Source organism: Brienomyrus brachyistius, chromosome 8, assembly GCF_023856365.1.
Source record: "Brienomyrus brachyistius isolate T26 chromosome 8, BBRACH_0.4, whole genome shotgun sequence".
NCBI lineage: Eukaryota > Metazoa > Chordata > Actinopteri > Osteoglossiformes > Mormyridae > Brienomyrus > Brienomyrus brachyistius.
This window is the reverse complement of record NC_064540.1, coordinates 27,425,652-27,439,197: the sequence shown is the minus strand read 5'-3', so window position 1 is coordinate 27,439,197 and position 13,546 is coordinate 27,425,652. Positions and strand designations below refer to the sequence as shown.

The 13,546-nt window shown below is 43.7% G+C and overlaps 1 protein-coding gene across 1 annotated transcript; it reads left to right on the top strand.

Moving 5' to 3' along the window:
* Positions 1-298: 298 nt before the first annotated feature.
* LOC125747368 (TRAF-interacting protein) lies at positions 299-5,315 on the top strand. The gene is made up of 16 exons (XM_049022563.1): positions 299-459; positions 682-792; positions 1,169-1,226; positions 1,542-1,628; positions 1,713-1,752; positions 1,851-1,978; positions 2,051-2,145; positions 2,448-2,561; positions 2,695-2,782; positions 3,170-3,259; positions 3,418-3,506; positions 4,020-4,178; positions 4,261-4,306; positions 4,398-4,505; positions 4,589-4,639; positions 4,847-5,315. Exons 2-16 carry the CDS (start codon positions 695-697, stop codon positions 4,949-4,951), a joined length of 1,356 nt encoding a protein of 451 aa, XP_048878520.1. The 5' UTR covers positions 299-459; positions 682-694; the 3' UTR covers positions 4,952-5,315.
* The last annotated feature ends 8,231 nt before the right edge of the window (positions 5,316-13,546 follow it).

Below are 13,546 nucleotides of genomic sequence, written 5' to 3'. Positions count from 1 at the left end.
ACAAATGCTGTCTATATATAAGGATTACATATTCCAACGTCTGTATTCATTTTAAAATCACGAATTTAACATCGGAAACAGCTGAGATTCAAGGTTCTTGTTCTGAAGAATAACAATTCTTGTTTTTGCTCTAAACACAGTAACCACTTCATCGTTCAATAGTTGTTACTGACCAAGCCTTTTCAGATATCTAGATATTGGACAGTCATTGGTTTAAAAATTAGATGCTGGACGAGTATAGCAGCTCACGATTGGTCGGCTGGCGGCTTCCGTCCCGTAATATTTACGTATAGGCAAATGGGAGGTGCTAAGTCAACGTTTGAACCCAGCGCGGCATATTGAGAGTGTTATTCGGTCAATACGAACAATCTGTGTGGCTTTTCGCAAATATATGTAAAAATAAATGCAAGTATGAAATAGTTCTTTCATCACAAGGGCTTGAGCTGAAAGATCGAGCTTGTAAGTTTAAACCTCCTGTGTATTTTGGCTTATAAGAAAGGTAACGATGAGACCCATTTAACTTAAGCTATCCGTTAGCTTAGTTTCTTATCCCAGAAACAAAGTAGGGAGAATTCATTATTATTATTTTTGTTATTTATTGACTGTTTCTCTGGTCGCCCGTAGGATGGGGAGATAGTGCCATTGCGCTGTCTTGACGCTGCTATTGATTTTTTTCCACAGTTGGTTGTGGAAAATGCCAATTCGAGCATATTGTACAATATGTTCGGATTTTTTCGATAATTCTAGAGATGTGGCTGCTATTCACTGTGGCCATACCTTCCATTATGAATGGTGAGTTGTGGAAATCGCACCTTACTAACAATTATCATGTGTTTCTATGCTTCTATAAGCAACTAATCTATACAAATCGTGCGTCACAATGACAATTATCTTACCCACTTGGTAGTCGCAAAGGAAAGTTTTAGATGCTTAACGGTTTTATTTACCCTGACAATGCTGATTGTACTTATTGCAGTGCCGGTGAATGAAAAGGCATAAATGTGGAAACTTTACATATAATTTATATTCCCCACGGAAGTTTCATAAAGCTGAAAACTCACAGAACAGGATTTGTGCAAAATCATATTGAAATAGACATTATTTTCGAACGCAGAGTGATGCGCTGTATTAAGCACCACAGTCTCTTAGATTATTATCTCTCTGTTAGTCTTCTCCAGTGGTTCCAGACAGCTCCCAACAGGACCTGCCCACAATGTCGCAAGCAGGTATGTGACACCGACTTCCTAACATGACAGCCGTGGTCCAATAGAGCAGTGGTTCTCAATCCTTTTCCTGGAAGGCCCCCTTCCAGAATGTTTTCATTCTAAACCATACTGCTTTCAACCTGCCACATTCATTATTAACCTATTAAGGACCATCTGAGTCCGATTAAGCTGCCTTAAAACTGAAGGTGAAGGTTGGAATGAGAACATTCTGGCACAGGTCCTCCCGGAACAGAACTGTGAGCCGCTGCAGTAGAGAATACCTTTACGTCACAGTGTGGGACTGATTTGCTCTGCTGATTGATGCTTTCGTCACAGGTCAGCACCAGACACATCATAAGCAAGCTGTTCTTTGATGTGGGTGAAGAGGAGGAAAGCTGCACTGTGGATCCTGAAAGACTGCTGGTACTTTGCTGTTGTCAGCATGTACATTACATGCCTAATAATACAGAATACAAAATATTAAAAAAATATTGTTCTCTGTTTTAGAATGAGCTTGATAGAGTGAAAGCCGTTTTGACGTCTAAAGGTAAGAAAATGACCAAAGACTGAGTCATGTGGCCCATATCCTGATTTCTGGCCCTCATTGGGGAGGATGCAGTGGCATGTTGGGATTCTGTATGTTAGAGAGAGACACAAGGGACAAGCAGAAGATGGTGGAGGCTCTGAGGCAGACTGTGGAGAAGCAGAAGCTTGATCTGGAGTCTGTGAAGAAGGTGGTTGATGAGAAGGACAAGCTGTGCTCCGCCCTCCGGGTACGAGTCCACAAACACACCTCATTTCATAAACATCAGGCCTTGACGCTGACTGGGTTATTGGTCTCTCAGAAACAGATGAAGTATCTGGAGAACCAGCAAAGTGAGATATGGTCTGCTAAGGAGGAGACTCTGCGTCTGAGGACCAAACTGAAGACCTTTGAAAGGTACAGATTCTGCTGCTGAGTCAAAGAGAGAGAAATGTCAACAATTTAAACATCACCGGAAGTAGAAACTCTACCTTTTTTGTACATTTCTCCTTGTAAAATTCTTTGAATTTATTCACTTAAACCATATATTTTATAACATATGCTCTAGAATCGGGTCTAAAGACATACCTTTTTATTACTATTTTCCATGTGAAATCACACGTTTTATGCCTAATTCTTTGTATGAGGTTGCGTATAATATACTAGTTGGTGCTGGACCGTACACGTCTACATGGGTGTTTCTGTTTCTCCAACTCTAGCCTGGACCTGGTTCTACAGGGGCAGCAGGCTGAAGTGGAAGCCATGATCATGGACATGGGGGTTGGCCACTCTGCTGTAGAGCAGCTCTCCATTTACTGCATCTCCCTGAAAAAGTAAGAATCAGTATTGTTTGTCAATGTTGGAGCCTGTAACATGGGGGTTAGGTTCCTAACCCTGTGCTTCACCTCTCCATTGTTTCTGGTCTGGGCACGTGTAGTTCTGAATAAGTCCTTTCCGTATTTTCAGGGAGTATGAGAATCTTAAGGCCAGCCACAAATCCTCCAATGAGATGTGTGAAAAGCTGAAGAAGGAACTTTTTGCCACAGATAACAAGGTGAACTTGACTTTTCTCCAGACTTTTCTGTAAAGTTTTTTCATGAAAGACCATCTATGTGAGCACAGCTGATGTTAGTGGACCAATGGACATCAGAATCTGTACAATTTCTCTCGCTCAATATGGGATGTTGTAGCTGGGGAAATCCAGAATCCACAGCCACCCATCTGGGTAACATATAACCAAGCTGGTTACTTTAATAAACAAAGCTGGATCGTCACTTGTTCAGAGTCTGAGAGAGAGAGAGGCTGTTTCTCACCAGATGTGTAGACAGTCTGTAACCTTGTAAGATAGGGAGATGCTGAATTGCCCCAGGAAAGTGGAGAGACTTCTCCAGCTGGGGAGTTGGTTCAGATGGATTTACTTCTTTCTCTGTTGCTTTCCCAGTTGCAGAAAACCACATTGGAGATGAACAGGTCGAAAGAGGAAATTAAAGCAATTCAGCAGGACTTGAACAATTCAGACCAAGAGATCACAGTAAGTAAATGAAGAGGGTAGTGTTTGAATCCATCTATTCTACAGCCAATATGGTGTTCTGTCAATCGTGTGTTAATAATGGTCTCTCCATGCCTCTTGAAAACATACCTGAGGTTAGAGATGCTTTCTCTAACATGTTGTATGTCAATTCCTCTCAGAGTCTGAAGAAGAAGGTTGAGATCTTGCAGAAGACACTTAGCACTCCAACTCGTACCAACGAAGTCCTCAGTAGACTGGTTTTGGAGAGGTATCCCCCAATTTTAAACCTGACTTTAAAAACATCTATCCATGGTCATCAACCTTTGTGAAGTGTAGAAATCCCTACATCCATCCATCAGTCCATATTTCTTATGGTTATGAGGGGACGGAGCCAATCACAGGCACACCCTGGGTTAGAAATCAGTTTAGAGATGTCAGTTACTGCATGTTTTGAGAGGGAATTTGGGGGGAATTCAAAAAATACATGCAATGCACACGCATGGGGAAAATGGGATTTATGTTTTTAACAGAAGCTTTCGTCCAAAGTGACATACAAATAAAGAAATCTTACCCTCTCAACCACAGGATTCAAATGTGTTGCATGCCTATAACCGGAAGTTGTGAGCCAACAATGCTACTTACCGATCCATTGTGTCGCTTTAAGTGTAGAAGTGGTGTTGGAAAAGTAAAGTGTGTTTGTGGTTGGTAGTTCCAGAGGTTATGCGCACAGATGTCAAAAACAAGTTCATCTCATGACTGTGTGCATGTCCAACCTTGGCAGCCCTGCTCCACTAGAACTGAAACAGCCTCATCTCCATCAGCCAATGGACAGTGAAGATATTGACCTCAATATGTCCTTTGATATTGTCCACACCCCCAACCTGGCACAAAAGAAGCCTGCGATTGGTCCAACCAAGAAGATGCGCCTGGAGCCAACTGAGTAAATATCTTAATAGAAAGGGTGTGTAGTGGAGACATGGGCGTGTTCTGGTGTGCATGACTAAATCCTGATTGTTTTACAGTGCGAGGCCATCGGGGTGTGCAGAAAATGCATCTTCAGGAAGCAAGGTATTATTGTTTCACAATTCTGTTTAGGCCTTGAGATCCTGAGAAACGATCCTGAGAAATCTGATTGTCTTCTGGGCTGTCGTGTTTGCAGGTCCAAGATAAAGACGCCTTCCTGGAGCCATTCTTGCGGAACTCCTTGCTCTTCAGGAAGAAGACCTTCGGCAGCATGTTGGATCCCCAGAGGAGTAGAGTTGGGGCTGTGAGTTTTTGAGTTTTGCTTCTGTGATTCCATAAATAGGTGCCGGAGGTCCTCATTTTCCCTTTCTTGTTTGCTTCTTGTAGGTGAGAACGGGCTATGATGGGCTTGGAGGTCGGACAAAATTCATCCAGCCGGTATGATATTTGTAATGCAGTATTTTAGTGGTGTGTCTCAGAGAGGCATTCCAAAACGCACTCATTCCTGGAATGCTATACGTAAACACCAATGCGAAATTGAGTTTCTCCTCTTTGAAAGCCTTGTGTTGGTGGGTTGTTTATATAAATATTATCCCCTCCACCATGGGGCTCCTTCTTGATGTGACCTTCCTGTTCCCATCCCAGTCACCCCTGTCGGAGATCCGTCCACTAGCAATGAAAGGCAAAAGGAAGAAGGTGTCCAGGCCAGTGAACGTCAAGCTGCCCACCTTGGACTGCTTCCTGGAGTGATGGGGGCTCTTCTGCATGATTTCTGTCTTTCTTTGTCCCTGAGCCAATCCAGCCTGCTTTCTGTATTTGGTCAGTTTTGTACATGAATCTCCATTGCCTTTCTCTCCCCTTTAAGGCTGTCTTTACTGACCAATCACAGTCTAGGGGTGGGGTCAGAAGGAAAAAACTCAGAAATGGTGGTTGATCCCCATAGATGTATTTTGTATGCACAGCTGTGCATGTATATGCATCCATGCGCTATTCTTAGTGTATTTTTAGTGTATATCTGGGTATTGTTTTTATGTTTTGAGCATCACTTGTTTGTGTATTTGCTCTTTATTCATCGCTATATAAAAGTGAAATATTATTAAAAGGTTATTTTGTCCACTGTGCGTATTAAATTATGTAAGTGATGTGAGTGATTCAGAATGTGTGCAAGAGTGTGACAGTTCAGTGTCTGTTCCTAATTATTGTACTTGAGCAAAGCTTCCTGCAGAGGGAGCCTTTTGCATAGATGAGCGATAAGGTGGCATATGCTCCATTGGTATACTGTTTAACATTAATGGTGACATACAGCAGTAGAAATCAGATGGTATTTCCTGTTGACATTAACTAGTCGGCATGCCAACATCCATCAGAGCAATTCAGTCAATGCTGACTCCACTATTCTCAGACATTGCTAATTTTAATATGTGTGTGGATAATGTTTTTAAAAGCAGCAATAGCAGAAAGTTGGCAGGCTGCCTTGTGAATCGAATCAATACAGCAATTCATGGAGTCTTTCAGACTGAGATATTGTGTAAGACTGCAGTGACACAAGTTTCCGTTGACATTCTCTAGGAAGCTGCAGACAATCGCAGTGTGCTCTAAGCTTGGATTCCTTCAAGCATTTGAATAAAAGGTGTTAAGCTACGAAGAGCATAACTTTATCTGAGCCCTTGGATTTCTGGTTTATTCCAGGCTTTCTCTGGTACCTCTGTAGTGTTTCAGGTATGTCACTGATTGTAAACTTTTATGTCCTGCTTCCTAGTGAATTTCTCATCCATCTGTAACTTGCACTTCCAGTTGTTGTTCTCTTGCTTGAAAATCACTTTGTCCTGTGAGTGGCGCATATTGAGGTTCTCAGTGATGCTGAATTGCCGCTCTTGTTTCAAGCATGGCTTCTTGAAGATCCCGAGTCATCCATTGCTGAAGCTCTGCTAATCTTAATTATTTTAATATTGTCTTATGTGAAAGCGGATGGGTGAAGCATCACCAAGTACAGGTCGAACACAATTAGGATGAGATGGGAGTGTTTCCCGCCTGCTTGGATGTATGCATGCTTCAGCTGGTTGCTGTATCTTGATGGTACACAAACATCCAGTGTCCGAGTCTTGTGCTCATGCCTGTTGACCATGTGTGTAGTATTTGGAGAATAGCTGCTATGGTGCTTTTATGAGTCTGTTACCTTCCTTTTCATTCCCGTTACTCGTCGTCATTCTTTAATTCGGACCACCTTGGTTCCATCCAGAAACACAGAGCCATAAAATGTAGCTTTTTCAGACTAGGTGCAGATATGGTTTGGGAACTCAGGTTAACACAGGTCAAGTTGTGTTCCTTTGTTTTGTTACAATTTTACTCTGGATGCATGTGGGAACCAGATAGTATATATTCACCAACCTGAACTTCAGTTCCAAATGACTTTAAACTTGTAAAAGTTTCAATCTTTGGATGGACCATGTTCCCTGCCCACACACACACCAGTCACATTCAGCCATGTGCTCTCCCAGTCTTGGTTATACAAACGTTCTGTTCTCCTCTGTCGCAAGCGTGCCTCAGTGTGCACATACGCAGGACATTTGTTATTTAATATTTGTTAAAATATTAATGAAGATTTTTTTGTGTCAGCTCAGGAATGATGATTGCAAGTGGACCGTCTGCACAGCTCCATCAGCATATCTGAGAACGAGCTTCTAGTGTTTGTCTGCAGGGTGGAACTTCAGCCAGGCCCTGCCCCCACTCTTACACAGTCATACAGTACACGCTCTGATGTTTCCCAGGCAGGGGGTGTTTGCTTGGGTTGGTCCTGTCAGAGCCAGCAGGAAATGGCACACAGCTGTTGTTCATGAGATGGAGATGCCCCCCGCCTTGCTGAAATGTAAGGCTGTGGGCAGGGTCGGCCCTTTGCGCGAAGGTCACTGAGGAGAGCAGCTGGATTTGCTTCTGTGCCCTTAGAACATCTCTTCTTTGATGCTTTATGTGTGAATGCCACTTCTGGTGGGTGATACCAAATCCAGTCTGTGTTGAGTGTGTACTCCACTCCAGCTGGTCACAGAGCTTTGGCATACCATTCAAGCTAAACAATTAAGCTGGCTGGACATTTCAGCATTTTATGAAACAACAATTATCAGTGTCAGAAGTAAGTCCGATTCTAAGAAATGCTTTTAAGACTATTTCCCTATCTTATCACCTAAGCCAGGCCGGTTCCACACAAAACAACAAACAGTTGGAAACAGTTTCCAAACCTTCTCGAAGATTCCCATGTAGTCCAGGATGACTTTTAAAGTTCCATTGCACTGGAGATGTAGAATGTTTGTGAGTTTTGTTATTTTCCTTTTGGGGAAGAAGATTCTTGTCCTTGGAACGCCCACCTTAGAGTTTTTAATCTGTCTGGTGTCTGGTCAGTTGTTTAGCTCTATGACGTCATAGGAAGACTGCCACTGGGAGGCAGAGTGAAGCCACCTGCAGATTCTCTAAATCAGTTCTCAGCTGAAATCCAGCAGGGTGCTTGTCTCCGCTGCTAAGGCTGTCACCAGCTCGTCTCAGAGGTGCATGTACTGTTCACACATCACACATCGTCACACGCAAAGTCGAAGAAGCTGTGAAAAGTTTGGGAGGGGATCCTTCACACACCCCATCCACTTCCCCATCCCATGTCTCTGCAGGAACTTGTGAGGCACCCAACTTCCTTCATGCGCAGACAGACATGCTACAGTCCCGCAGAGTTACAACACTTCCAGCATCATTATCACGCAGTTGGTGCCTCACTCTTGCTGGGCAGTGCAGTCACTCCTTTAGGGCTGCTTGCTGACACTGAGGGAATTAGCACAGGTTGCTGTTGGCTTCCAAGGCTTTACATGCCAGCTGACCCGCAAACTACCTTTGCTTTCAGTTTATTCATGTCTGCTTCATTTTCTTCTGGTTCTCCCATCACTGTTCAGAGCAGAGATGTAATGTTTATGCACAAGCCTGAGTGGGCAGGCACTTCAGAACCGAAAGCATATAAGCACCAGGATGACCCTGACAAGGGCAAATGTCCCATGACCTCGTTCCGTTGAACATTTCCACTCTCTGCTAGGTTTTTGGAGGCTTCAGACGCCATCAGAAGGTCCAAACGTCAGGGTGTGGTAGAGACTGTGGAATGACTAGGAGAGCTTGGATACTGTCCACAGTATTCATAGTATTTTAGCGCATAGGGTTGAGGGCATCCAGGGTCAGAATACAAATCTTACAAACACTTAAAATAGTTGATGCATCTTCGATTGTCTCATCTTAATCTAGGTGCTGACTTCTGTGAACCCAGGAATCATTTAGCCATGTCTTTACATGAGTCTGGAGACTAATGAAATCCTGTTTTGGAACCAATGAAGGTTTCATTATTTCTCTATAGGACGTATGACTAATGGCCTCCAGGTGGCACTGTGACCTGTTCTGTTATCCTGCTCACACACTAGAGGTATATTTTTAAGACTGGATTCAAATTAAGCAAAAATTTGGCCTTTTGGAATTATATCAATATAAAATATTATCTTAAATGCTCCAATAAAATTAGCAAGATTCCTTACATTTCATTAAGATTTAACTTTTATCAGAGTGATTCATTTTATATTTTTTTTCCAGAAAGTGTCATAAGCTGCAGTATTGCCTTTATTCAGTATTCACATGATGAAGGCTAATGGACCGTTAATGTCACATGCATGATGATGACGGACAGTACATTCGGGAAGATACAAGCCAAAACAAAGCCTCTTTTTCTGGAAGGTTGTAATCCACTGAGGACCTGAGATGAGGCTGTTAAGAGATTCTGTACTTTCCTTGGGATTGTACAGGACATTTGGACAGAAATATGTTTTATAATATTATATCATTGTTTGGAATTTTTAAGTTTACATCATTGCCGTAGTGTGTGTGTGTGTGTGTGGGGGGGGGGGGGGGGTTAAGTTGTCATTTAGAGTTTGTCGCTTAGAAATGAATGAAGAGTCCCCACAAGGATATGAATACAAATAAATAAACACATATAAGAATGTTTGTGTGTGTATGTATGTGTGTGTGTATGTATGTGTGTGTGTCTGTGTGTGCGTGTTTGTGTGTGTGCGTGTCCGTGTGTCTGTGTTTGTGTGTGTGCGTGTCCGTGTGTTTGTGTGTGTGCGTGTCCGTGTGTCTGTGTTTGTGTGTGTGCGTGTCCGTGTGTGCGTGTTTGTGTGTGTGCGTGTCCGTGTGTCTGTGTTTGTGTGTGTGCGTGTCCGTGTGTCTGTGTTTGTGTGTGTGCGTGTCCGTGTGTCTGTGTTTGTGTGTGTGCGTGTCCGTGTGTGCGTGTTTGTGTGTGTGCGTGTCCGTGTGTGCGTGTTTGTGTGTGTGCATGCGCAAGCAAGTATACCTATCCTGGATGTATGTATATGTACGTGACAAATATCCGTTTTTTTCCCTTATGGGGACCAGAAAACCCTATTTTATAAAAATCAGTGACTGCTATGAAAAAACTAAAAATGCAAAACCCGACGTGTGTGTGCGTGTGTGTGTGTGTGTGTTGTGTGCGTGTATTCTCCTGGCATTCTCCATGTTTCTCTTTGTGTCATTGTTCATAATACACTGAAACTTGCCCTCACCAAAATGTAAGCCTGCAGTCCTCCACTTTGACTCCACTCATCCTGCACTAAGGACCTTCTTTGTTCCCCCACCAGAAGACAAATTAGGTGACACACACTCCTGATGCGGCTGCTCTGTCGCTCTATTGTCAGAGTGCAGAAGTGACAGTGATAATTCAGAAGTTCTAAGACCCTTAATAATGTCTCACTGTCTAGACCTCAACCTTAAAGGTTATTTGGAGGGTCCCGCAAGGAAAAACGATAATTACTAGTATTCACACAGAATCATTAGTAAAAATGATACCGACGTCACTTTTAAGTTTTAAACAGTAATAAAATTATTTTCCAAAACTTTGATTTTCATTTGTCTCACTTTTTCTTAAGAATATGAAAGAAGTTTCAAATGCAATGGATACTAAAAAAGAGGAAAGTAAAAGATCCACATTGAAATGAAAAGTCAATTAATGAATCAGCATCTCCCTGTTATTGCAAATAAAAATAAAAAATACAATATGAAAGAAAAACGAACCAAAGCACAAAATCTCATAAAGTGAGTGATTTCTCTCCGAATAATATTCAAATGTATTTGTAGGGGACTCTCCGACACTGCTGTTCAAACGTCAAGCCCACATATACCTGCTGGTCTTCTGGATGTATCTGTTTTATGTGGTTCTGCAGACAGCCAGCTGCTGAGTTAAATGTCCTGGAAGTGCGGATTCTTTCCTCAGCTTCCTGTACCTAAATGTAATCTGACCTAAGTGATGAGCTTCCTTCTTAAAGGGGCGGTGCTGAAAGAAGGTCCCCCACGAAGGGGTTAAAGGTCATACTTAAGGGGTTAATCAGAGGCAGAGCACCACACTTCAAGGTGGAATGCTTCTTTCAGCAGGAGCGCGGAGACATGCTGTCTGCTCACGAAGGAGGCGAGGAAGACAACGTCACCATCTGACTGAGAAACCACTAATGGTAACTAATAGGTGCCGGAAGCAAGGTGGGAGAGAACAGAACTCTCCTGCCTCTCCCCTCCCTCTGGCTCCTTGCCTTCACGTTGGGACCTATTAGTCATGTGACGGATGACAGCAGGAAGGGGCGACATTTTTGAATGAATGGCATGGCTGCTCTCCACACCTCCAAAACTATCCCCTGACTGTGTTCCTCTACCTTCTGTATCCTTCAGTTTTCAGCTACAGATTTGAGAACGTTCTTTTCGCCAACACCTAAAGCGAAGCTTCCAGATTAGACCATCGGGTGTGTTTAGAGAAGATCCTTACAGGCCCAGGGTAATGTTATTATGTACTCTACATTATGTTTGGACAGGTTCTGGGTGGGGGATTGCCCTCTCTCTATGCGGCCCACCCCAGTGTGTGAGGGTTGGGGGAGGGCGTGTAGTCTAGCCCTTGGGTGCATTTAAAACCCCCACTGTGTACTGAGCAAGGAGCATAAGTAAAGGAACTCATAACCAAACCCCCCCACGGCAAAGGGGAACCTGAGCGGGTGACCCTTCCAGTCTGTGAATCCCAAGCCCCCCCCCCCCCCCCCCCAAAATTGTATTTCTGGCTATGAGCCCTGAATAGGTTGATCTGGCTCGGCATTACATTATAAATAACAAAAATTGCAGGTAACATTTTAAATTATTTTTGCAAGCCCCCTTTTCGCAGCCACATCCCTGATGTTGGTGAGACTGGTTACAGCAGAACACTTTCACTCATCCATTCATCACTAAACAAACTGCCACAGAAGGTCAGCTGCAGGGTTGCCAGTTTTCATGCATCCGACGTGACATTCATACTTTCAGACTCAGGCAGGAAATCTTATATCTTATCTATATTATTCCATTATAAACCTGAAATTCACTATGTTAAAAGCATTCGGGTAGTTTGCAAACCCAACAGACTATTTACAAAGTAATAAAACTGTTACATACATGGTAATGCATGTGCATGTGTGTGCAGACTTGTCTCGAATTGAAAACCTCACACCAGTCAGCTAACCAAAGCTGGCAACCCTGTGGATGCCCGCAGCACAGTTCCATGCATGCGCTGTGCGTTTTCTCCAGCTTCGTGAACAAGTCTTCCTGCCTAATGGTAGCCCAAACACGTGGCTCCTCGAAGGTGAACACAGGACAGGATGGAAGTGATGACTTATACTCCAGGATTCCCTTCATGTCAGTCCATCACCTCTTGTCCTTAAAAACTCCCCAGAAACCTAAGCACTCTGTGTTTATGCAGGCACATGAATCTGCCCTGCGGTAACGTGCAATAGAATCACTGAAAGAATTACAAAACTCTACCTGTCCACAGGGCAGGGCTGCACTTTCAGAGGAAGGGGTGAGCATGTGAGGCAGAAGATTAATAGGTTTGATTACTGAGAAGTGTTGGCAAAGGATATTATGCAGGGGTGGTTAGAGAAGGAGGAACAGATCCAAAGGAAGTAATTGTGTGTGTTTGTCTGTGTGTGAGAGAGAGAAATTCTCTTGAGGATCTTGCTGGTGGATGTTTGTGCGTATAAGTGTGTGTGTTTGCATATGGGTTTGTGTGCAGAGCGTGGCTCCCGCATGCCGACACGCGCACACAAGATAAATGAATCAGAGTTTCAGTCAGTGTGTCCAGGCTTGTCAAGGGGGGGGAGCTCACCCCGCCTCGGGCCTGCAGCTACTCCTCCAGGTGGGCTGTGGTCTGTTTGAACAGCCCTCTTCCAATGGGCTGAAGTCCTCAGTCACCCAGGCCTTGATCTAGACCGATCTGGCAAGTGAAGCAGCAGCTCCAGAGCCTGCTCTGTCCCGCAGACACTGGCTGGGGGTGCGGGGGGGGGGGACTTCCTGTGTCTGCTGTGCCCAGTGGGCTGCCTGCATATATTTCCTTATTGTGTGGAAGGCCTCTCTTCTGCAATGAGACACACTATATTTTTCAGTGGGAGTGCAGCTCTCCATCTTCAGCATGGATCATAGCGAGCTGGGGAGTGTAATATCCTTCCAGCCCCCCACCCCTGCGTCCAACCTCCCCAAACACCCATCCCCCGACCCGCATAGGCAGACAGCTTCTTGGACTGCAGCCAGCACAGGTCCCCACTAAAATGGGTCTGGCACCCATCAGACACAGGAAACGAGGCCTGAACTTCACATTAAACATATGAGACACAGTGCCTGAAGTGGGGAGGAGAGCGGGACACCCCCCGCCCCACCCAAAAAAAAACTCTCCTTCTCCTACATTACTACACAGAACAATAAGCAGTTTAATCAGAACAGCTCATACCAACCCTGTAGTCTGGGTGTTCCCAAAGAAGGATGGATGCAAGATGAAATGAAAGGGGATTGATTCACAACGTCTCACACCATTACCAGAAAGAACTTCAGAAAACCCGCACATAGGCTAACCTTTGCATAATTACATCTGCAGCACACAAGGTTGGCAAAATCAAGAGGCCCTCATTGTAATCTTAATTTCTTAATTGCATGTCTGTAAAGACTTCCGTCTCTGTTGATATTAATGAGAGTGGTGGGTTCGTGTTAAAGGATTTTGTGAAACCTAAATCTGTTAAATTTCAAAGCTCCGGAAAAGCCTCTTGGAAGTTACCCCAACGTGAACCTTCTGACAAAGCAGGGATGTTTTTCTTTTAAATTTGACCTTTATTTTGGTTAACCATCCATATAACATGGCAGATCAACAAGGAAGGAGTATCATACGCCGGAATATTATTAACAAACAAACAGTTATATTGCAATCGCAGCTCGGTAAAGTAGGATAGTAAACATTTGTCATCATGCTATCCTTAAGTT

Coding starts and splice junctions, on each gene's coding strand:
- LOC125747368 (XM_049022563.1), top strand. CDS start 695: ATGCCAATTCGAGCATATTGTACAATATGTTCGGATTTTTTCGATAAT. Junction 1,979..2,050: donor AGCTGTGCTCCGCCCTCCGG/GTACGAGTCCAC, acceptor TTGGTCTCTCAG/AAACAGATGAAGTATCTGGA. Junction 2,146..2,447: donor AAACTGAAGACCTTTGAAAG/GTACAGATTCTG, acceptor CTCCAACTCTAG/CCTGGACCTGGTTCTACAGG.